Source organism: Hemiscyllium ocellatum, chromosome 6 (genome assembly GCF_020745735.1).
Source record: "Hemiscyllium ocellatum isolate sHemOce1 chromosome 6, sHemOce1.pat.X.cur, whole genome shotgun sequence".
In the NCBI taxonomy this organism is placed as follows: domain Eukaryota; kingdom Metazoa; phylum Chordata; class Chondrichthyes; order Orectolobiformes; family Hemiscylliidae; genus Hemiscyllium; species Hemiscyllium ocellatum.
Window position 1 is genome coordinate 86,060,105 of NC_083406.1, and position 25,441 is coordinate 86,085,545.

Here is a 25,441-nt window from a genome sequence, read left to right on the forward strand (position 1 = left end):
CTGACATTATGATGGAGGGAAGGTCATTGATGAAGCAGCTGAATATGGTTGGACCCAGGACCCTGAGGAACTTCTGTAATGTTATCCTGTGACTGAGATATGCGACCTCAGCAACTATAACTGTCTTCCTTGTGCTATCATCTCCAACCAGTCAAAGGTACTCCCTAATACTGCAACTTTGGTAGGGCTCCTTGGTGTTACAACATGCAAATACTGTCTTGATGTCAATGACAGTCAGCCTCAATTTCCCTCCAGTTCAGCTCTTTTGTTCACGTTTGAACCAAGTCTGAGGAGCTCAGCAGGCCTGGCACATACTGAAGCGAAGAAAGTCAGTCAATTTAGAAGATAATGTAGTAACCATAACAATGATCTTACTCAACAAAAAGCACAGAACTTGGTGCTAAATCTTATTGTTGACAGGTGGCAATATTGATTAAGAATAAAATTGCAGTGCTGGAAAGAGAGTATGGTCTAGAGGCGAAAATGACAGAGTGTAGCTAAAAAAGAGGTACTTTTACCGTATTGGGTATATTCTATAAAGCACCACAAATTAGCAAAACTTCTTTTGAAGCCATAAGAGACAATTATAAACCAAAGTTATAGATATATTGTAACACTTCTAAACAGGTTGATTAGATAATATCTACAGGGGAAACGTAAGCAGGAATTTTTCATGGAGGATTCGATGTAGAATTCACTGCCAACAAGTGTAGAAGGAGCAGAGACTATCAACTATTTCCAAAGAAAATAGGACATGAGAAAAATACACTTGCAGGGTGAATGTGGTTGAGGGGGATATGGGCCAAGTGCTGGCAAATGGGACTAGATGAAGTTAGGATATCTGGTCAACATGGACAAGTTAGACTGAAAACGATCTGTTTCCGTGCTGTACATCTCTATGACTTTCTAAGAAATAATAACCCCCTTTTAGTATACAACAGAGAGAAAGGAAAGGCAAATAGCCAAGAAAAAATGAGCAATGGAGAATTCTTTGAGATTAAGATTGATCCCCTTTTCCTGAATTAATTGGTCAGTTCAGCTCTCTCTCCACTGCACCAATGCTTGACTAATGCATTAAATGGCACTATTGGGTAAATCAGAAACATCAAATTTAACATTTGCATTAATGCCCCAACTAAAATAAATCTGAATAACAAAATAATTCTGCTACACAGTGCTGCTATAAGTTTGTTGTTTGCAAGCTTAGAGCGGAAACCTCTGTTGTTCAGCAGTATACTGCAGATGGAGTAAAATTAGCTCTGTGCTTTATCTGTCAAGTACAGTAAAATCATACCTATACAGTTCTGTGCCAGGAAAACATCTACAATAGGACCGGGCACCAGCAAACTCTCACTATTTTATTATTCTGGAGACTGTTTCTTGTTGCTTCTGAAATGTTAGGAAAAGAAGCCTGATGTTTAAAAGTAACACAATCTAACTGAAGTTCAATTAAAAAAATATGAAAAGTGGTAAAACAATTAAATTTATCTCTGGAGTTGTCCCACAGATATTTTCTTGAATCTGTTTTTACAATCAATGCTTGACCTCCTTTCACACTGTCATAAAAGTAAACCCCAGGCTCCATTTGTACACTGATGACAATGAGCTCTGCATTACTCACCCCCTCTCATAGACACACCCTCATCTTTGATATGTCATGTTACTTATATAACATCCAACACTGGGTAAACAGAATTGCTTCAAAGTAAGTAGAACAAAAACTGATGCCTGGTTTCATCAATCCTGTCACCAACTTCCTTCTCTCTGACCATAGTCTAAAACTGAGCTAGACTGTTCAAAAGCTCTGCATTTCATTTTGAGCTTCTGACAATATACCCTACCAGCGTCAAAACCATCTACTTCCCCCTCCATTTCATCATTCATCTCAAGCACTCCCACACCTATGCATTGCAAAAATCCTCATCCATGCTTTTACTGCAATACTTGCCTGCGTTCTTGGTTGCCCTACCATGCTGCACCCTCTATGCATTTGTTCGCTTTCAATGTACTTGCACCAAATCCCATTAGCCTTGTGCTCACTTGTCTATACTGGCTCCCAAGTGATGAACAGACTTCAAAAGTTCTCATCAAAGTTCAGATCTATTCATTGGCAGACCTATCCATATTTTCTACCTCTTCCAGCCCTGCAATTCTCCATTATTTCTATATTCCTTCAATTCTGGCCTCTTGTAGGAACACAGAAACAGGTGTAGGCCTTTCAGCCTGTGAACCTGTTCCAGCATTCAATGAGATTATGGGTGACCTGTGACCACACTCCATATATCCACCTTTGGTCCATATTTCTAAATATCTTTGCTTAACAAAAAACTTTTTTTTAAATTTCTGCTTTAACCTAACAACTAATCCAGTATCCATTGCTATAATTCTTTGACTATACTCCCTAGTTCTACAATCTCCAAGCAATGGAAATTGTTTATCTGCCCTATCGTTTCCTGTTAATATCTTGAAAACTTTGATCAAATCACCTCTTAACCTTCTTAATTTGTATAAGCTCTCCTCATAATAACCCCTGAAGCTCAGGTATCCTTCGTCTAAAATTATGTTGTATTCATTCTAAAGCCAACATACCCACTTCTCAGATGTGGTGCCCAGATCTGCTCTCAGTATTCCAAGCAGGCTCTAGAAGGGTTTTGGATAACTGCAGCATAACTTCCGCATCCTTACACTCCAGTCCTCTAGATATAAAGGTCAGCATTCCACTAGCTTCTTTGATTATTTTCTGCATCAGTTTGTGACATTTTAAAGATTTATCCATCTGAACCCCCAATCTCTTTGGACATTAAACGTATTTCATTTTATACCATCTAGAAAGTACTCTGATCTTTTTTTTTGGTCCAAAATGGATTACCGCACAATTGCTTAGATTGAGCTCCATTTACTACAGTTTTGCCCATCCACTTAGTACGTCAATATCATTTGTAATTTTAATATAAAGATTACAACGCCACCTAACTTTGCCCTCAGCAAATGTGGTATATGTGATTGTCCAAATCATGAATAAATAATATAATAACTGAGACCCTAACACAGATTCTTGTGGAACAGTAGTTGTCACCTCCTGCCAATGAGTTCTGACCCATTATCTCTATTTGCCATCGCCTGTCATTCAAACAAATTTCCTATCTATATCAGCAATTTGCCTTTAAATCCATGGGCTTCCACTTTAGTTAACAATCTCTCATATGGGGCTTTCTCAATGCTTTCTGGACATCTATAAACAACATCCATAGATGTCCACTAGCCTATTCACTTCTTCAAAAAAATTAAATGAAGTTTGGCAAGCAGAACCTACCTGCCATTAATCCATGCTAGCTCTCCCTGCTTAACTGAAAATTTTAAAGATATTCAATTACTCTATTCTTGATTACAAACTCCAACAATTATCCCACCATGAATGTAAGGTTAACTGGTCTGTAGTTTGGAGATGGAGGGGATTTGGCTACGATGGTCTTCAGAGGTTCGGTGCAGACTCCATGGGCTAAATGGCCTCGATCTGCACTATAGAGATGCTGTGATGCTAATTCCTTTGTTTTTTCTCTTTTGTCCTTACCCAATTTTAATTACTCCAATGTCAGTGGCCATGCTAAACCTTGCTGCTTCTCACGTGCTTTAGGTGTTTTTTAAAACCCACCTCTTCAGCCAGCAGGTTGATCACATCTAGTAACACTCACGTAGCAGAGTGTAAACTTTTGGTTAAAAATTGCAACAGAAATACAAGCAGTTTCAGTTCTCACAACCTCACAACTACCAACAGCTAATCATTTACTTAAAATGATTAGTCAATTGTGAAAACACAAAACAAGAGAAGAGACTTTCATTCAAAGGATTAGCACTAACTAATAATCAGGTCAGTTTGACCTTCATTCCAACCTAAATCCTAGGAGGTGTTAAAACAGCGCTATAAGACCATAAGATGTAAAGCAGAATTAGGCCATTCAGTGTCTTGGGTCTGCTCTGACATTCAATAAGATTGTGTCTTATTTGACAATTCTCAACTCCCACTTTAACCTGCCTATTCTCTATGATCCTTCATCCCTTGCTGGTTAAAAGCCTTGAATATATGCAACAGCTCAGACTCAAAAGCCCACTGTGGTAAAGAAATCCACAGGTTCATTATACTAAGAGAAGAAATTACTTTTCATCTGGGTCTTAAATGAATGACTTCTTATTCAGAGTTAAAATCACAAAACATCAGGTTATAGTCCAACAGGTTTAATTGGAAGCACACTAGCTTTCGGAGCGCCGCTCCTTCAACAGGTGATAGTGAAGGTCACAATTCTAAGGCACAGAATTTATAGCAAAAATTTACAGTGTGATGTAACTAAAATTATACATTGAAAAATACCTTGATTGTCTGTTGAGTCTTTCATCTGTTCGAATACCATGATAGTTTCACTTCTTTCATATGTAAATCACAAAATCTTTTTTAAAAATTAAAACGTTGCATTCTCAGGTTAGCTATAACAATGGATGTTAACTAGACAATATGTTGAAGGTGTTAGCCCCCTGTGTTCTTTGTCTATGCCATGATGTTTAGATTGATTCTAATCTAAAAGGTGAGATAACAGTTTTACATGAATTCATACAGTTTTTGAGCAAGGTACAACGTAACTCTGCAAGGACAAATTCACCCCACAAAATATATGTGTGCATGTGGATCTTTGTCTGTCTGTCTCTGTGTGTTTGTCTGTCTGGGTTGGGGGTTCTGAGTGTGAGGGAGAGTGTATATGTGTGTGCAGTGAGTGTAGTGTCTGAAGTCTGTGAGGGGGGTGCATGTGTGAGTGTGTGTGTGCGCGTGTCTGGGGTGGGGGGAATTGAGTGTCTATGAGAGACAGTGTATGTGTGTGTGCATGAGAGGATGCCTGAGAGAGTGTGGGAGTGTGTGTATCTGTAAGGGTGTATGTGAGTGTCTGTGTATATGTGTCCGTGTCCGTGTGTGTGCGTGTGTGTGTCTGTGCGTATGTATAGTGCAATGGTGGTCACCTGTAATGTGACATGACTCAAAGGTCCCATTGAAGTCCTGTACAGGGGTCTCAACTTCTGCCCCACCACCAAAATAGACCTGTTAGTTCTTGCAGCAGACACGGAGGAGTTCACCAGACGAATGAGACTCCTGGAATTCTTTCAAGGTGCCAGCAGTGATCCCACTGAGCCCACTGATGAACTGGAACAGTCATGACAGGGATATGTAGAGGAGCGACCAAAGAAGGTGTCAACTTGGACCCCACGGGAGGACCACTGCCCTGGGCTTGACATGTATGCTCAAACCGTCAGGAAATATATAAATGCCAGATTCATCAGCCATACCCACAAGGTAGAGAAAAACATCACCCGTTCACAATGCAATGCCATCCAGGCTCTCAAAAATCACACACACCCATGGACCAGTCGAACCGGGAACATTCTTCGTTAGAATGGATGTTTCATCACTCTACACCAGCATCCCCCACAATGATGGCATCACTACAACAGCCTCAATACTCAACTCCAACAACTGCCAATCTCCAAACACCATCCTACAACTTATCTGCTTTATCCTCGATGACAAATGTCTTCACATTTGACAACCAGTTCATCGTCCAGACACACAGAACAGCCATGGGTACCAAATTTGCACCCCAATATGCCAACATTTTTATGCACAGGTTCAAACAAGACGTCTTCTCTATGCAGGATCTCCAACCAACATTATACACCAGGTACATTGACGACATTTTCTCCCTCTGGACCCATGGTGAGGAGTCATTGATAAAACTACACAGTGACATCAACAAGTTTCATCCCACCATCAAACTCACCATGGACTACTCTCGACTGTCTGTCTCATTCTTGCACACATGCATCTCCATCAAGGATGGGCACCTCAGCACCACACCCTAACGCAAACCCACGGATAACCTCACAATGCTATACTTCTCCAGCTTCCATCCAAAACATATTAAAACAGCCATCCCCTATGGACAAGCCATACGCGTACACCTGATCTGCTCAGATGTGGAGGAACGTGACGGGCACCTGGAAGTACTCAGGGATGCTCTCACAAGAACGGGGTACGATGCCCAACTCATCGAATGCCAGTTCCGATGTGCCACAGCAAGGAACTGTAATGACCTCCTCAAGAGACAGACATGTGCTACAACTAACAGGGTACTCTTCGTTGTTCAGTACTTCTCAGGAGCTGAAAAACAATGCCATGTTCTTCATGACCTGCAACACATTATCAATGAGGATGAGCACCTCGCCAAGGCCTTCCTCACATCTCCACTGCTTGCCTTTAAACAATCGCCAAATCTCAAATAAATCATTGTTCATAGCAAGCTGCCCAGCTCTTAGGACAACTCCATACAACCCTGTCACGGTAGGTGCAGCAAGACATGTCAGAGTGTGGACATAGATATCACCATTACACGTGGGGACGCCTCCCACCTTGTACGTGGCAGGTACTCATGTGACTCAGCCACCGTAGTTTATCTTATCCATTGCAGGCAAGGATGCCCTGAGGCATGGTACACTGGGGAAACCGAGCAAAGACTAAGACAACAGATGAATGGGCACCGCACAACAATCAACAGACAGGAGTGTTCCCTCCCATTGGGGAACACTTCAGCAGTCCAGGACTTTCGACCTCGGACCTTCGGGTGACCGTCCTCCAAGGCAGATTTCAGGACAGGCAGCAGCAAAAAGTGGCTGAGCAGAGGCTGATAGTTAAGTTCAGTACCCATAGGGAGGGCCTCAACTGGGACCTTGGGTTAATGTTACATTACAGGTGACCACCATTGCACTATACACACACACACCCTCCCACACTCTCTCAGGCATCCTCTCAGAGACTTAAGACCACTCTACACTCATACACACATGTATACATTCTCTCTCACAGACACTCACAACCCCCCACCCCAGACACACACGCACAATCCCACACTCACACATGCACCCCCTCACAGACTTCAGACACTCTACATTCACTACGCGCACATATACACTCTCCCTCACACTCACAATCCCCCAATCCAGACAGACAAACACAGACAGACAAAGACCCACATGCACAATATATTTTGTGGGGTGAATTTGTACTTGCATGAATTCTTGTAAAACTCCTGTTATCTCACTTTTTAGATTCGAATCAATCTAAACATCATGGCATAGACAGAGAACACAGGGGGCTAACACCTTCAACATATTGTCTAGCTAACACCCATTGTTACAGCTAACCTGAGAATGCAACTTTTGAGAGAAAAAGTTTTGTGATTTACACATGAAAGAAGTGAAACTATCATGGTATTCGAACAGATGAAAGACTCAACAGACAATCAAGGTATTTTTCAATGTATAATTTCAGTGACATCACACTGTAAATTTTTGCTATAAATTCTGCGCCTTAGAATTGTGTCCTCCACTATCACCTGATGAAGGAGCGTCACTCCAAAAGCTAGTGTGCTTCCAATTAAACCTGTTAAGACTATAACCTGGTGTCGTGTGATTTTTTTTAACTTTGTACACGCCAATCCAACGCCGGCATCTCCAAATCTTATTCAGAGATTAGATTCTCTGGTCCAAAACTCTCCCATAAGGAAAAACAACCTTTCCACGCTACACATAACAAGGGTGCCCCTCATTCTTCTGAATTTCCATTAGTACGGGCCCAACTTTCTTAATCTCTCCTCATAAGACAGTGCCTCCACACCTGTTAACAGCCCTAGTGAACTTTCTGTGCAATGCCACCGATCCCTGTATGGCTTTCCTAGATAAGGAAACCAAATCTGTTCAGAGTTCCAGCTGTGTCTGACTACTGCCTAGTATAGTTTAAACAATGATGTGGAGGTGCTGTTATTGGACTGGGGTGGACAAAGTTAAAAATCACACAACATCAGGTTGTAGTCCAACAGGTTGATTTGGAAGTACTAGCTTTGTTGGACTATAACCTGGAGTCATGTGATTTTTAATCTAGCTTTAGCAAAACATTCCTAATCAAACTCTATGAAATAAAAAGGTCAACATTCCACTTGTCTTCCTTATTACCTGCTGAACGTGGATGCTAGCTTTTTCTAATTCATGCATTTGCATTCCCAATTTCTTCAGTTCTGTAGCTTTCTGCTGTCTTTCACTATTTAAATAATATTCTTCTTGCAAAAGGGAACATGTTCACATTTGTCCCATAGTAAATGTCAACTCCTGGGTTTTCCCCACTTGCAGACCCTTTGCAGATTCTGTGCCATCTACAAACTCGGCCAGAGTACATTCACTTTCTTCTTCCGAGGTATTAACCCATACAATTATTTACATTTTAACTGTAGCATTGACCCTTTAAGTACATCACTATTTACAGGTTACCATTCTGAAAATGGCCCCTTATTCCAACTTCCATTATTTAACCAATCCTCTATGCAAATATATTACTTCTAACACTGTGGTCTCAAGTTTTATTAAGCTCTATTCCTGAAGAAGGGCTTTTGCCCGAAACGTCTATTTTCCTGCTCCTCAGGTGCTGCCTGACCTGTTGTGCTTTTCCAGCACCACTCTGATCTAAACTCTGGATTCCAGCATCTGCAGTCCTCACTTTTGCTTGTTTTATTAAGTAGCCTAGTGTCTGCTAACATATAGTACATCTTCAGAAAATTTAAATACATTACAGCCCCGCTTCTCCTTTATCTATTCTACTTATTTTCTTAAAGAAATCTAATAAACTGAAGTTTGAAATGGAGAGAAATAAAGTCAATCAAATCTTGAGGTCTGCAGCACAGAAAGTGACCCTTGAGCCCAGGTCTGTATCAGTAAATAGCAATAATTTATTTTTACTTCTACTGTACAGTGTGTAGTTTTAAATGTGAAAGTAACAAAATGATTTAATCCTAGGCATTTCATACACACTTATCAAGGAGTTGGCAAGGTAGATGTCTATCATCCCAACCCCAATCCATGCCTCTAACTTACAAAACAAAATGATACTTATCAAAATTTGGTAACTGTAGCAAAATTAATTCTCTCCATCAACTATTTAGTATCAAGCTTGCCATTCATTAAAAGGAAATGAGAGAGATCTGGGTAAAATATGCACTGACCCTACATCCTTAAAAGAAAACTCCCTATAATAACTGCAAATCCATTATTTTGTAATTCACAAGATGAGCGATGTCAGGCCCAGGAACTTTGCAAGTTCAGCACATCAAGAACATAGTTTTGTTTTCTTTATTCTTGCTTGGAATATGGGTGTCATGGCAAATGCCATTCAGACCTACATTTCTAAGAATGAAGCACGCACTCCAGATTTTTAAGTTTGCAAAGGATCATACGACTGTGTTGTTGGGGGCTATTACTAGTGGAGACTTAAACGTTGCTTTAACATTGACAATGCTAATCACATCATTGGTGGAAGCCTCGGGTGATATCAGTAAGGATTGCTTGCATGCAGTTTGGCAGAAGCTTCACCCAGAACTATTTCATCATTTAAAGGTGTTGAACTATCAAAGGAGCTTCCAGCAATCAGGCAATATTGTGTCACTCTTGCAAAGCAAGTTGGACTTGAAGTGGAGACTGAGAATATCAAGGAACTGCTTGAGTCACGCAGTCAAGACCGCTCCATAGCTGATTGACAACAACTTATTGCTATGAGGGACACTGATGTTCGAGATGAAGACAATGAAGTCCAGATGCAGCACCATGAGAACTTTCCACTTCCTTCTGTCTTCTATCCTGAGGAAAGTTGAGAAACATTGGCGCCCAACAACACAGTCATACGATCCTTTGCAACCTTAAAACCAGGAGCGTGTGCTTCATTCTTAGAAATGCAGTTGTGGATGACATTTGCATCCAGTATAAACCAGTGTCGTCCAAATTGAAGATCTGATTTAAGTTATAGCCTTCTTCCTCAAATCAACTTTGTCGCCACGGGAGAAAATGACACCTCACATTCCTCGTCTGCACTGGCAGCTTTGTCATAGAACTTCATGTTATGAAAAGCACAGCAGTTCTCAAAGATAGGAAACCAGCCACTACAAGAACTGAAGGCAAGCATACCTGCAGAATCTTCGGCCTTTTTCCTTAGGTCCTCATAAATTGATATGGCTTTCTGTTTTATCATAAGAAAGGTGGTCCCAGATACTTTTTCGATAGATCTTCTCTGTATACACTTAGAAGCCACTCCATCTCCTCAAGTTCCTTTGTTCGTGATCTCACAGAATCGAGTAATAGCCAATGGGAGAAAGCGTTTTAAAAAATAATTCCTCAATTCACAAATCGTGATACAGCTAAACTGCATTGATAAAATGCACGTTATAAGAAAATGACCTGTATTTTGAGGACTTTGCTTTATTTTTAAAAAATTTGCACTTCCGTGATGAATTCAGGAATAGCAGGTTCATTTTTCAGTGCATTACCCTAGTAATTTGTGACAGTTAGAAGAGTTTCTTCTAGGGAACATGTGCAATTTACTCATCCCTTTTGCCCTACTTATTAAATACCATGTCAATTTCTGCACAGTTTCCCCCAATGCATCATCAAGTAAATCTCAACAATCTTTCAATCTACATTTTTTAACATTAGATGACTATTTCCAACAGAAGATAAATCCTCGTACAACAGGAACCAATGTAGTCAGCACAGCATTGGAAAATCTCCATCCTTCCTTTACTCTCTACCATTATATTTCATTCCAACCCAGATCAATTTCTTTTTCTGAGAAAGGAGCCGACTGTTGGCGCACTGTTCTTTAAATTATTTTGACCGTGTTCCCAAAACAGAATGTCAGTAAAGGGATTGCACAATATTGAATAAGTAGTTAAACTCCAAGTCTAAAAACAGTTAGGAATACAAAACTAATTAAAACCTTGAAGCCATTTTTTCTTGAACTTAGAATATATTAAACAGTACTTGCTATGGTTCAGCAAATTCTATTCATTTCGTGAGATGCAATTTCTCTTTACAGTTACAAAAGGATTATGTTTCTTTACCTAGCAGATAGACAAAAACTACACCCACCCCATCCTTCCTCCAGGAAACTCTCGTCCTTTCGACCCAAAGGCCTGTTTTGTCATCAGGGAGCACACAAATTACAACATCTGGCAGATATCATTCTATATTTGGAGCGGCACGGTGGCACAGTGGTTAGCACTGCTGCCTCACAGCGCCAGGGACCTGGGTTCAATTCCCGTCTCAGGCGACTGACTGTGTGGAGTTTGCACGTTCTCCCGTGTCTGCGTGGGTTTCCTCCGAGTGCTCCGGTTTCCTCCCACAGTCCAAAGATGTGCGGGTCAGGTGAACTGGCCATGCTAAATTGCCCGTAGTGTTAGGTAAGGGGTATATGTAGGGGTATGGGTGGGTTGCACTTCGGCGGGTCGGTGTGGATTTGTTGGGCCAAAGGGCCTGTTTCCACACTGTAAGTAATCTTAAAAAAAACAAACTTCGAAGGTTTTTTACTCCCTGCCAATGTAGTTAATTCAGCCACATTAGGGAGATTTAAACAATCCTTGGATAAGCTTATGGATGATGATGGGATAGTGTAGGGAGATGAGCTTAGAACAGTTCACAGGTCAGTGCAACATCGAGGGCCAAAGGGTCTGTTCTGCACTGTATTGTTCTATGTTTTACGTTCTAAAAGAGCAGACAATTCTTTTCAGGCAATTATTTCCTAGAAGTGTGTGGTGGCACAAAAACAGTTATCGCTTGAGTTAAGTGTGTCATTTGTACCCATATGGTTTCTGAGATCAGGTAAAGTACAGTTGTCAGATTACATGACTCTCACACTCTGTGGCTCAGCTAGGACCATGATTCCAGTGGAACTGATAACACAGCTTCCACTGAAATAGTATATCCAGTTCTAGACAGAAATAATGTAGTATAAAATTCTACTGTCAAAAACATTTCATTATTCTTATAAATCACTGATGACTATTTGTAGCCATTTCATTACGGCAAAATAGTTGACAAAAAAGACTAGGAGAATATGAAGCATCAAGTCACAGATCCATTTCTGGTGGGCTCTTCAGCAACACTGAATGAATTTGAAAAGACTAGATTAAGATCTTCAAAGGAAATTTCCACATTCTTTACTGTTTTGCACTATATTACTGGTCTATTGGTTTGTTGAAGTTAATGTCTGACAAGCTTATGCTATTACTAGACATACTAAAACACATGAAGAACATGTTACAACAGAACCTAAAACTTGGTCATGCAGAATGCTAAAAGAGAAGCAAGAATACAGGAAAAACAATCTGAAAAGGCCAAGCCCCTTTGTGATCAATAAATCATTCGTAGGATCACGAATTTTATAAAAACACAATTTCCAATTGGAGATAACTGTCAAGACAAATCTCTGAAATTGCTTTCACTATAAAAGGAAATAGCGAAATAACTTTCATCATTACAAACTACTTTTATGGTCAGTAAAATTCTCAAGTATAATCCCAGCAACACATAAACGTATTGTACTGCATTTGATTACGTGTCTGTGTCTATCTTCTAGTTTTTCATCCTAGTTTAAAAGAATGAGGTAACTAGCTTTCATTTCATTTGCAAAACAATTCACAAAACACTCACAAAAAGTGAATAGCAGAGAATTTGGCTAAAAGCCTAGAATAGGATAACTGTCACTTTGACACTTCAGAAATGTCAAACAGACAACAAGCACTACATATTTAACTAATTCAAACACTGTTCATATAAATACAGTAAAAATTTAGTTATACAATGATAATTATCAGAAAACTCACTTAAAGGTAGAAAACATTTCAACAAATAAAAAGTATGTTGATAAACCAAGTCAGGTATCAAGCAGCTATAAATAGGTGAAGAAGCAAACCAGTTGCACCACAAACTACTTTTTGAAAATATTTCATCTACCTGCCATCAGGATTCAAAAACAGGAATTACATTTGTAATATAAGCTTTAATAAAAGAAAATTAACATCTATTGCATTACGTGTAGCACACTTCAAAGACATATCACGAACAGTGGAGAGCTTTTAAGTGTTGTAAAGATAACATACATTTCATAGCTTTTTCTTCTTTTGTACCAAATACCAAACACTGCTGTACAGTCTTAAAAACACAATTTTAAATTTTCAGTCAAGTAGTGATCCATATAGCTCATTCATAAAAATTTTTTTTCTACAAATATAAATATTTGAAATTCTCTACTCTACAATGCACAAAAGCTCAAGTCATTAGGCACATTCAAGTAAACATAATAGATTTCTAGTTATTTATAACATCTAGGATTTTGGGTAGCATTAGCAAATAGCATATAAGTAGATAAGCCATGATTCAGAATGGACAATTCCTGACCCATGTTCCCACAGAATTATTAATTAACTCCCACTTTTTTTCCTTGTACCAGCTTTTCCAAAGCAAATACATCAAGGCTAGATTGGATCCTTGCACTGTCTTTACCATAAATAAATTTTTGCATCACTCCCTCAAAGTAGAAATAATAAATTAGATCAGTAAATGTTCTCCATCATAATCACTTATTATCCCTTATTATTTTATTTCTCACAGATGTCCATATTTTTCTCATTAAAAATTTCTACATCTTTACTCAAGGTCAATCTCAATTATTATAAATTCTTGTTCTTTTTTGTTTTGAATTTTTTTGGAGTAACATCTGCCTCAAGTCAGTGGACATGTTAATGCGTGCTTCTAGGTGTAGCAGTTTACTTTTGAAAATAATACATTTACCAACATTTTTATTGATTACAATATGATCTATCCTCTGTCATTATATTTCCAGATTTTAGAATACAGATTGTTCTGAACAGAGTTGAAGCTGGGCCATAAATGTTATGACAAAAACACTATCTGTATAATGCATGATACATCCTTGTAAAAGAACATCACCCTGTTCCACCTTATCCCACTCCATTGGTAAATTAAATGAACTGCAGCCATAACATTGAAACAGAATATTATGTATCCAACTTAATTTGTATTCCCTCACAGGCAATCAAAAATCTATTATCAAATTACCCAGTCAAAAATTCAAGGTATGGAGCATTATTTTACCGCACAGCTAATTACCTATTACAATGGTCAAAAACTCAGGCCCTCACCTGTTTACAGTATGAAGAATGCCATTTGGTTCATCATGCCTGTGATGGTTAACAAAGATTGACTACACAAATCCCATTTTCCAGGTCTTGGCCCATGGAACTGGAGGCTGTGCAATGCAAGTCAATATGTACTGCATAAATGTTATAAGAGCTTCTGACTTAACCAGCTTTTCAGGTGGAGTTCAAGATTCCCACCAGTGAGTAAAAGAAATTCTCCTCTACTCTTGAAATCTTTTACCTCTTTCCTTAAACTTATGCTGCATGGCTAATGATCCCCTACTAATGGAAAGGTGCCTTCCTATCCACTCTGTATTCCTCAATTTTATATATCCCTATCAAGTCCCATCTCAATCTTTGTTGGTCCAAGGATGTTATTGCACTAGAGAGGATGTAGAGATGATTTACCACTACGATGTTAGACTGAACTCTTTGGAAAGTTTGGATAGGTCAAGGTTCTGAAGATGTCATAGACTGGAAGACCATTTTGCTGACTGTACAAAACATGTCTTTAGAATTTGGTTGTTTAACAATTTAAGTGTCTGCTACACTTCTGATCTGACCTCACTTTCATTTTCTGCCTGAATGGCTAGCTAAATGGAAACTTAAATTAAGACAGTGATTAGTCATTTCCCAATCTTCTGGACTTAGCCAAGTTCAAAGATTTCCAATTATCTATTTCGTCATACTAGAAATATTAACTTTGCTTCTTTCTCCACAGATGCTGCCAGATCTTTCGTTCCCATTTTATTCAGACAATAGATTCTGGCAATGATGCTCCTTTTGAGATTTACCATTTCTCTCGACCCATCTTTCTTGATTTGTCCAATTACTGTCCTTTTCTATCTTCAGCTATTATTCCCCTATCATTCAATTACTTCTGCTTTATTACAAACCACTCTTCTGCTCCTGGCTGCTCATTCCCTCACCTGCCCCCCCAAAAGACACACACACAACTTCCACTTCCTGTGTTTCCTAAAAACCTGTTACATCTCTAAAATATTCCAATTCTGATAAAAGATTACCAGCCTAAAACGCCAACCATTTCTCATTTCACTTATGTTGCCTGGAACATTCACTAGTACCAGTATTTTGTTTACAAACATCATCTATTATTCTGTACAGTTGATTTCTTTCTTTGGACTGTTCAAATCAAGTTTGCCATTGCTCACAGTTAACCTCATTTTCTCAATATCACCCCTTCTGCTAACATATCCAAAACAATTAATACTGTGAATGTCAAATCAAAGAGAAGAGGATGAAGAAAGAGTGCCTAAGGAGACAATATTAAAGTCACTTAATTGGTGGGATGTGGATTTTCCTCTGGTGATTCATCAGAGTTCACAATCTCAGCTCTTTAGTCATGGTACCTTTAATTCTTCAACATGTATTTTAAAGGGAGCCCTTCAATTGCTGGACTCATGAAAATGCTATTTTTGACATCATGATTCTAATTGAAAGTCTGGAAATACTAATTACCAGATCAGAAATTATTGTCTTTGTAATCAGAGAGGAGTGGTTATTACAAAATGCCAATGCAAAACCGAATCATTACAAGATAAAGATAGATACAGAAAATTATACCTAGTCTAGCCCAAAACTAAAACTCTCCACATATATATTAAACGAGGATTTTACCTTGATTACTGTAACCAGATGGCAGTTATTCTCAATATGAACTTTCTACTATCTGCCCAAAACTTGCTCTTCAGTTTGAACCTGGTCCCCTTTCCTCATGGCACAGCATGAATGATGCGCTGCATTTATCTTTTTACATAATTTATTGTTTCAAATAAGCCTTTATAAAGTCCGTCAGTTGCCTTCTTTCAAAGATAAGCAGCGCAAGTTCCTCCGCTCCTCTCATGATTATATTTTTCGATGGTGGGGTTTAGCTGGGACTGCACTGACATTTTGACTGAAAATGCAATAGAAAAAAATTTGCATTTCCTAATTGGGAAGTATCTAAAAACAAATCAGCTAATTTGCTGAAAAGATTAGGCATTGGCTCGGAGGTGCGATGACATTTGGCTCAGTACGTAAAACCAGTTTATAATACAGACGCAATAACATGTTCGCACAGGTCCGTACATCCAAAACCAGCGGACAAACAAAGCTGATAGATGGCAGGGAAGAACATAAAGCTGACGTAGAACTGAAACTGAGAAGGGAACAACAGATGGAGGAGGGGGAGGGAGGCTGTGTATGGCCTGAAGGTAGCAGAGGAGGATCATAGTCGAGACTAAGGTTGACAGGTCGGATCCTCAGTACTCACGCACTGCACCATTTCTATCAGAGGGCCATTTGTCAAACGACATTCGGAATACCACTTGCAATGTGCAGGTAGGATTCAGCTACTGATGATCACTGCGCCTGGACCCAGCCCACACAGACTGGGCGAATCCATGGCTAGGCAAAGTGATCGGTAACAAGCATCACAACAATAAAAGCGGTGGCGCGGCTCTGGTGTCATGGTTCGACCTCTTCGATGAAAACCAAGCACCAACAAAAATAAACCCGTCACAGGTGAGTCAGCCCACTCAACTGCTTTGTCAGATTAAAATGTGCTCCACCCAATTCGGTTTTCCCCCACTCACCTCCTGTCGAATGGATTTTTTTAGATTTCCTGGGGAAAGACATCTTGCAGCGGCGGCAGGGAGGTGAGGTGAGCGGAGCTGAGCTGAGCTGCTGACTGTCACTGACATGCTCCTGTCCGCCAGAAGCGGCCTCTCTGCGGCGCTCCTTCTCTCCACTCTCTGGCGCCAAGCAGCAGCGCCATGTCTCTGATGGGACCCACGCGTAATTATTGGATAACCACAAGTAGGGAGAGCGCAAAGAGAAGAAAGCATTTAGCAATTAATGAGCAACTAGAAAGGGGTTATCAGTGGTACACAGTCTTCGACTCTGTCATTTTCCTGTCCGTTTACAATGTACTGTAATTTGTAGAACATCAAAGAACACTCTGGGGAGTGACAGATTCAGTGTGAACCCCAGGAATCCCTGTCATTCGGTTATGCGTTTTCTAAGGGGTTTATGTTTTTAAAATTCAATGTGTGAATTAGAGTTACATCCTAAACATAGCTAAGGAGCTATTGGAATTAATTCCAAAATATCCAGGAGCAAATTCGAATTAATGTGGAGTCAAAGAGTTCCCTCACCCTTCTCTGGTTGTATTTAAGAGTTTAATATAGTGTGATTACTGTATGAAGCCACTACCTTTATATCATTTATTTCCACCAAAACTATCCCTTTTTAGTAAACAAACTAGTTGTTCACTCTATTATGGACAGCTTCTCTTCCACTAACTTTTCCTGTTGCTACCTACTCCAGAACTCTGTCGTAACCTGATTCTTAAAGTTTCTTATCCTATGTCACCTCTTCACTATGATCTTCAATCTGTCCAGTTTGCCAGATTCTCTGCATGTTTCTAATTTTTTTAAAGTATTCACTGGATGTGGGCATCACCGTCTAAGCAACCATTTATTGCCTATCCCTAATTGCCCAGAGGGCAGTTAAGTATCAATCACATTGCTATGGGTCTGGAGTTACACTTAGACCAGACCAGGTAAGGTCAGCTGTGAATCAGATGAGTTTTTCTGACAATTCACAATGGTTTCATGGTTATCATTAGACTCTTGATACCAGTGATTTTACTCCAGATAACTTAATGATTTAATTAATTTGTTACATGTTATACATAGCAGCTACCATCTAAGGTGATATATACCAAAGTCAAATAACAAGACAACATCCAGAAGCAACAGAAAGATTTAGAAGAGAGAAAATGAAGGCCAAGCCATCTGCTCAACCACAGAGGATGAAAGAAAGATAGATCCAGAATGCATGTATGCCCCATACCAAATGGTCTTTCCTCTGGATTCAAAGTAACAATGCAATGTCAGCAACCGGCATGGTGTGACATTCCCAAGGGGAGACTGTTTACAAGTCAATATGATTCTGACTTTTTATGACTAGAGAAGCCTGCTAAATGGTTTCATTACAGTGACAAATATCAAAAAATTCTGAGTGTTGACAGTGGCTATACTAGGGAGCAGTGGTAAACTCCAAAACAAAATGGCAACTAACAGAATAGTCTCTGGCTTCTGATTGAGTCGATTTCCATTGATCAGGGATCTGTTATAACTATAAATTCATTGGATGACTAAATGCTCAGTCAATAAAATGGGGGGGGGGGGAGGGAAGTGGGTGTTGGAAGATGGGTAGTCAGAATATTAGGATATCATAAACACTCAAATTAGATCAGAAATAGTCAAATGGGGAGAGGTTGACAGTAGCCAATCCTTTTACAACTTTAGTTAATCTCCAACAACAGACTTAAAACAGATGTAGGCCTGATTTGTGCAAGAAAACAAATGCCAATGCCATCAAGGGAGTCAAGAACGCAAATTCAATGCTATTCTGCTGAACTATTTATGGAAAATCCCATACAAGTACTTGACCACAAACAAACCGAAAGGCTCAACAAGTATTTGTCAATTTCTAATGGAACAGTTCAACTGAGGCAGCTTTAATGGCTTTTATCTTTTAAAAATGAGTGGAAAACAAAAACATATTTTTTTCAAAATGCAAATACTTTTCTTTGTATCTGCCATCTTACAGGAATGCAACAGCCATTTTAAGGCCGCAAAAGGGTTCAGAAAAGATTTACAAGGATGTTGCCAGGGTTGGAGGATTTGAGCTATAAGGAGAGGCTGAGGGGTGACTTTACAGAGGTTTACAAAATGATGAGGGGCATGGATAGGGTAAATAGGTAAAGTCTTTTCCCTGGGACTGGGGAGTCCAGAACTAGAAGGCATAGGTTTAGGGTGAGAGGGGAAAGATATAAAAGAGACCTAAGACGCAACCTTTTCACACAGAGGGTGATGTGTGTATGGAATGAGCTGCTAGAGGAAGTGGTGGAGGCTGGTACAATTGCAACATTTAAGAGGCATTTGGATGGGTATATGAACAGGAATGATTTGGAGGGATATGGGCTGGGTGCTCACAAGTGGGACTAGGTTGGGTTGGGATATGTGGTCAGCATGGATGGGTTGGACTGAAGGGTCTGTTTCCGTGCTGTACACCTCTATGGCTCTATGGCTCTATAATTCATAGGAGGCATTTTCTTTTTTGCCATTCCTGACAATTTCTCTACCAACTCCTGAGGTTTGTCAATCTAACTAATGTCCATAAGATTGAAGAACAGCTTCTCAGAAGAAAACAATGATCACATATATGCAAGACAACCAGGCCCATCAGCATCAACGCCAAAACACACCAGGATAAATTATGCATTTTCAAGTTGGGTTTTAAAGGGCAAATTAAAATAAGTTGGTTTTACAAGTAGTGCTTAAACTATGCTTTGGGAAACAAGGCTGTAAACTACACTTTGACAATGGATATCATATACATTACTCACTAGGTTTCATACGGTTTGTTTGCTAAGTAGCATGGACTTAATTAAATAATTGGAAAGGATGTAAATACATTTTTAGAGGGCTCTAAGAGCTTATAGCCTAGAAAAGGCATGTCTCAAAACATAAGCTTTCCAGGTGATTCTTCAACTGGTGTCCTCACCCATTTCTACACTGAGCTTTTTTTTGTCAAATACAAACATACGAACATAAAATTAGGAGCAAGAGATGGCCGTTTTGACTGCTCAAGCTTGCTTTGCTAATTGATATGATCATGACTGATCTGATTTCAGCCTCAACTCCACTCTCACATTGATTCACTACTGTCAAGCAAGAATCAATTTTACTCAAACATTTTCAATGACTCTGCCTCTATTGTTCACATCACAATTTCAAGACATTTATTTACTGAGGAACTCTTCTTCTATAATGCTGTCAAAATGGCCAAGGCTTGGGGTGGGGGCGTGGAGTTTGTACCATTGTATATGCCCATACCTATTAAAACAGAGATTTTTACAAATGTGGTCTTCACATTTGTTCTTTTAGTTTGAGGTTCAAAAAAAGAAATAGAAGCAAATAAATATTGGAAGATATGGCGTCAATCACAACGTTCTCTTTAGCATGGTAAGACAAATTACCATGAGAGAAATTATCTTCAAATGGCAACTGATCGTTGCTGAGTACTAGAGGCATTATGGGTCTGTTTGCTTCATTAGTGGATTCTCTAGTGTGCCACAGAGATTAATTGCAATCCAGTCTTTCTTTACAGCACATCAATTTGGCTCCCAAAGTACCAGGTGTGCTTCCCTTCTTCATCATTCCCACAGGATAATGTTGTAATCTCTGCAGAGATTGATAAGTTTTAAAAAAAGATACTTGCATTCCAGCGACTGACAGAAATGAACATGACACACTTTCAAGGTTTAAAACTTTTATTGGAATAAACAAACTAAAAAGCAAAACAATGTAGCATGACTCTCATCAGCAATTTACATTCTAAACTACAGAAAATTTTACCTATTTAATTTTTTTAAAAAACATGCTTAGCCTATTGTCAGGCTCAATTCAGACCAGGTAACATGACCCTTCTTCAGGGAATGGTCCTAAAATGGGCATTCTAGAAACTTGTAGCAATGATAATCCCTGATTGGTCATTAGATAATTCACAAATGTGAAACAAAACAGGAAGAAGAAATGTAACAAGGCAAATTGTTTAGTAGAGAGAGGGAGAAAGTCACACGGGAATTAGAAACACAGGGAATAGACTCAGAGAGATGTACAGCACGGAAACAGACCCTTCGGTCCAAATCGTCCATGCCGACCAGATGTCCCAACCTAATTTAGTCCCATTTGCCAGCACTCGGCCCATTTCCTCCAAACCCTTCCTATTCATATATCCATCCAGAAGCCTTTTAAATGTTGCAATTGTACTAGCCTCCATCACTTCCTCTGGCAACTCACTCCATACATGCACCATGCTCTGTGTGAAAAAGTTGCCCCTTAGGTCTCTTTTTTATCCTTCCCCTCTCACCCTAAACCTATGCCCTCTAGTTCTGGATTCCCCCACCCCAGGGAAAAGACTGTCTATTTAACCTATCCATACCCCTCATGATTTTATACACCTCTATAAGTCATCCCTCAACCATGGTAAATGCTCCATGGTAAACAGCCCCAGCCTCTCTCTATAGTTCAAATTCTCCAACCCTGGCAACATCCTTGTCAATCTTTTCTGAACCCTTTCGACTTTCACAACATCCTTCCAATAGGAAGGAGACTAGAATATCTCATAATATTTCAAAGATGGCCTAACCAATGTCCTGTACAGCCGCAACATGACCTCTTATACTCAATACTCTGACCAATAAAGGAAAGCACACCAAATGCCTTCTTCACTATCCCATTTACTTGTGCCTCCACTTCAAGGAGCTATGAACCTGTACTCCAAGGTCTCTTTGTTCAGCAACACTCCCTAGGACCTTATCATTAAGTGTATAAGTCCTGTAAGATTTGCTTTTCCAAAATGCAGCACCTCACATTTATCTGAATTAAACTCTATCTGCTACTCCTCAGCCCTTTGACCCAACTGATCAAGATCCCATTGTAATCTGAAGTAACATTCTTTGCTGCTCACCACACCTCCAATTTTGGTGTCATCTGCAAACTTACTAACTATACCTCCTATGTTCACATCAAAATCATTTACATAAATGATGAAAAGTGGTGGACCCAGCATCGATCCTTATGGCACTCCACTGGTCACAGGCTTCCAATCTGAAAAGCAATCCTCCACCACCACCCTTTGTCTTTTACCTTCGTACCAGTTCTGTATCCAAATGGTTAGTTGTCCCTGTATTCCATGAGGTCTAACCTTGCGAACCAGTCTCCCATGGGGAACCTTGTTGAACGCCTGACTGAAATTCATGTAGATCATGCGCACTGCTCTGTCCTCATCAATCCTCTTTGTTACTTCTTCAAAAAACTCAATCAAATTTGTGAGACATGATTTCCTGCGTACAAAGTCGTGTTGACTATCTCTGATCAGTCCTCACCTTTCCAAATATATGTACATCCTGTCCCTCAGGACTCCCTCCAACAACTTGCCCACCACCGACATCAGGCTCACCGGTCTATAGTTCCTGGCTTGTCCTTACCACCTTTCTTAAATCGTGGCACCACGCTAACCAACCTCCAGTCTTCCAGTACCTCACCTGTGACTATCGACGATACAAATATCTCAGCAAGGGGCCCAGCAATCATTTTCTTGGCTTCCCACAGAGTTCCCTCTAGGATACATGTGATCAGGTCCAGGGAATTTATCCACCTTTATGCATTTCAAGACATCCAGCACCTCTTTCTCTGTAATATGGACATTTTTCAAGATGTCACTATCTATTTCCCGACATTCTATATCTTCCATGTCCTTCTCCACTGTAAACACGGATGCAAAATACTCGTTTAGTATCTCCCCCATCCCCTGTGGCTCCACATAAAGGCTGCTTTGTTGATCTTTGAGTGGCCCTAATCGCTCCCTAGTTATCCTTTTATCCTTAATATATTTGGAAAACCCTTTTGGATTCTCTTTAACCCGATTTGCCAAAGCTATCTCATGTCCCCTTTTTGGTCTCCTGATTGTCCTCTTCAGTATATTCCTACTGCCTTTATACTATAATGATTCACTTGATCTCTCCTGTCTACACTTGGCATATGCTTCCTTGGCTTCACAGGAGGCTCCCAAGCACTGAGATGTCACCTAGACAGGGGACGAAACATCTGCAATACAAATTCCCAGCTCAGCGAACAGAACCACAACAACAAGCACCCGAGCTACAAATCTTCTCCCAAACTTTGAGCTTCCTTTTTCTTAACCAAATCCTCAATTTCTCTAGTCATTCAGCAGTCCCTACACCTACCAGCTTTTCCTCTCACCTGAACAGGAATATACTGTCTCTAGACTCTTGTTATCTCATTTCTGAAGGTTTCCCATGCCTCAGCTTTCCTTTTACCTGCAAACATCTGCCCTAATCAGTTTTGAAAGTTCTTCCCTAATACTGTCAAAATTAGCCTCCTCCAATTCAGAACTTCAACTTTAGCTAATGGACCAAAAATAAGATCTTAGGACAATTACATCTGCAAACCATAGAATTTATAATACTGCTTTCTCATGTTAAGACAACAAAAAGTATGTAAACATAGAGGAGAGATCACCTACACTATAAATTGTTCCCCATTCAAAAACAGCAGAACAATTTCCCATTCTTGAAACATGCCAGAAACATTTATTTTTTAAACTTTGAATCAATTTAACAAAAAACTCAAATTCCTCTCTACCAATGTCAAATAATTAAGAAAGCTGTTTTTAAATCAGACTGGGCTGTGGTCTCTTGTGATTACAAAGATAACAAAGATCTGATGATCTCTTGCTCATAGCAAGCCATCACCTCTGGATTATGTCCCAAAATGCAGACGTACTTCATGTTTTACTCCTTTGAATGGTACACAAGGGCAGAGATAAAAAAAAGTTTCAATTCAACCAGAGTGGGCTAGTATAACTAACCCAAAGTTATCCCTGTGTTGCAGGTAAAGGAAAACATTCTCTGGCTGCTGCAAACCATTTTTTTAAAAAGGAATTGGGACAAAAGAACTTCAACTACAAAACCAAGAATTTCAAAATTGTAATTAGTAATCTATTCATAATCTCCACTGCATGTGCACATCTATCTGTTCTTTGTGAATAGTTCAGACACTGATGCATACTTTTTTTTTCAGATTCATCTCTTATTTGTAATCTGTGCATATATGTGTTGTATTACTAATTCTTCTCACATTTAATAATGAATAAACTCACTTTGTGTTAAGTTAGGAATGCCTAGTTAAATTGAAATTTTCAAGTTCATTTGGATCTGGGAGAAAGGTTTCTACAAGGGGAGGAATCACTTTTACTATAATGTGTTGCTGCAACCAACTGAGTGAGAGCTAAGTAATGAGATGCCAGTTCATCGCTCCTCATTAAAGGAGCTTACAGTTTTAGGTGACCTCTTTTGTATTCGTAACCAAATGGGGGAACCTCATCCAGAGTCGAGAGTGTGGTGCTGGAAAAACACAACAGGTCAGGCAGCATCCGAGGAGCAGGAGAATTGATGTTTTGGACATAAGCCCTTCATCAGGAATGAGGCTTGTGGGCCAGGGGGGCTGAGAGATAAATGGGGGTGGGGGTGGGGGTGGGGGTGGGGGTGGGAATAGAGGGAAGGTCGCCGAGAATGCAGTAGGTAGATGAAAGTGGGGGGAGGTGGTGACAGGTCGGAGAAGAGGGTGGAGCAGATAAATGGGACAGGTGATGGACAGGTCAGGAGGGCAGTGCCAAGTTGGAGGTTTGGGACTGGGATAATGTGGGGGGAGGGGAAATGAAGAAACTGTTGATATCCACATTTATCCCATGTGGTTCCAAGGTCCCAAGGCAGAATATGAGGCATTCTTCCTCCAGGCATTGGGACAGTAAGGGTGTGGCGGAAGAGGATGCCCAGGACCTGCATGTCCTTGACAGAGTGGGAGGGGGAGTTGAAGTGTTCAGCCACAGGGTTGTGAGGTTGGTTCATGCGGGTGTCCCAGAGACGTTCTCGGAAATGATCTGCAAGGAGAGGTCCTATCTCCCAATGTAGAGGAGACCACATTGGGTGCAATGGATACAGTAGATGACATTGGTGGAGGTACAAATAAATTTCTATCAAATGTGGAAGGATCCTTTGGGGCCTTGGATAGAGGCGAGGGGAGTGGTGTGGGCACAGGTTTTGCACTTCTTGTGGTGGAAGGGGAAGTTGCCAGGAGTGGAGGGTGGGCTGGTGGGGGAACGTGGACCTGATGAGGTAGACATGAAAAGAATGATCTCTCCGGAACGCTGATAAGGATAGGGAGGGAAATATGTCTCTGGTGGTGGGGTCCATTTGTAGGTGGCGGAAGTGGTGGAGGATGATGCGACGTATGCGGAGGTTGGTGGGGTGAAAGGTGAGGACAGGGTGGGGAGGGGTCGGGTTCTCATCATCGACCACATGGGAAGGAAAACTGCAATCTTGGAAAGAGGAGGCCATCTAAGATGGAATTGGTTATCCTGCGAAAACATGCGGCAGAGGCCGGGAAATTGGGAATAAGGGATGGCGGTTTAACAAAAGGTAGGGTGGGAGGAGGTGTAGTCTTGGTAGCTTTGGGAATTGGGTAATTATAGTAGATGTCCATGGTTAGTCGGTCGCTGGAAATGGAGACAGAGAGGTCCAGGAAGGGAGGGAGGTGTCCACAATAGTCCAGGTGAATTTGAGGTCGGGGTGAAAGGTGTTGGTGAAATTGATGAACTGTTCAACCTCCTCATGGGAGCACGGGGCAGCGAAAATAGTCATCCATGTAGCGGAGGAACAGGTGGGGGTGCCAGTATAATTGGGGAAGATGGACTGTTCCACGTACCCAACAAAGAAG

The 25,441-nt window shown here is 40.3% G+C and overlaps 1 protein-coding gene and 1 long non-coding RNA gene across 4 annotated transcripts in view; one reads left to right on the forward strand and one right to left on the reverse strand.

The window, feature by feature from the left end:
* The window catches only part of atp8a2 (ATPase phospholipid transporting 8A2), a 564,661-nt gene that overhangs the window by 511,300 nt on the left and 27,920 nt on the right, over positions 1 to 25,441 (reverse strand). Inside the window, exon 1 of one of the 3 annotated variants that reach the window (XM_060826106.1) lies at positions 16,664 to 16,846. The exons of the other annotated variants lie outside the window; for them this stretch is intronic. Coding sequence (XP_060682089.1) covers positions 16,664 to 16,706 — 43 coding nt within the window. The 5' untranslated portion in view covers positions 16,707 to 16,846. Of the gene's footprint in view, positions 1 to 16,663; positions 16,847 to 25,441 lie in introns of those variants that run through there. 3 annotated transcript variants of the gene reach the window in all.
* Positions 16,256 to 23,724, forward strand: LOC132816475 (uncharacterized). Its single transcript, XR_009644803.1, has 3 exons — positions 16,256 to 16,592; positions 16,688 to 16,886; positions 23,558 to 23,724. It is a non-coding gene; the product is annotated as an uncharacterized LOC132816475 (long non-coding RNA).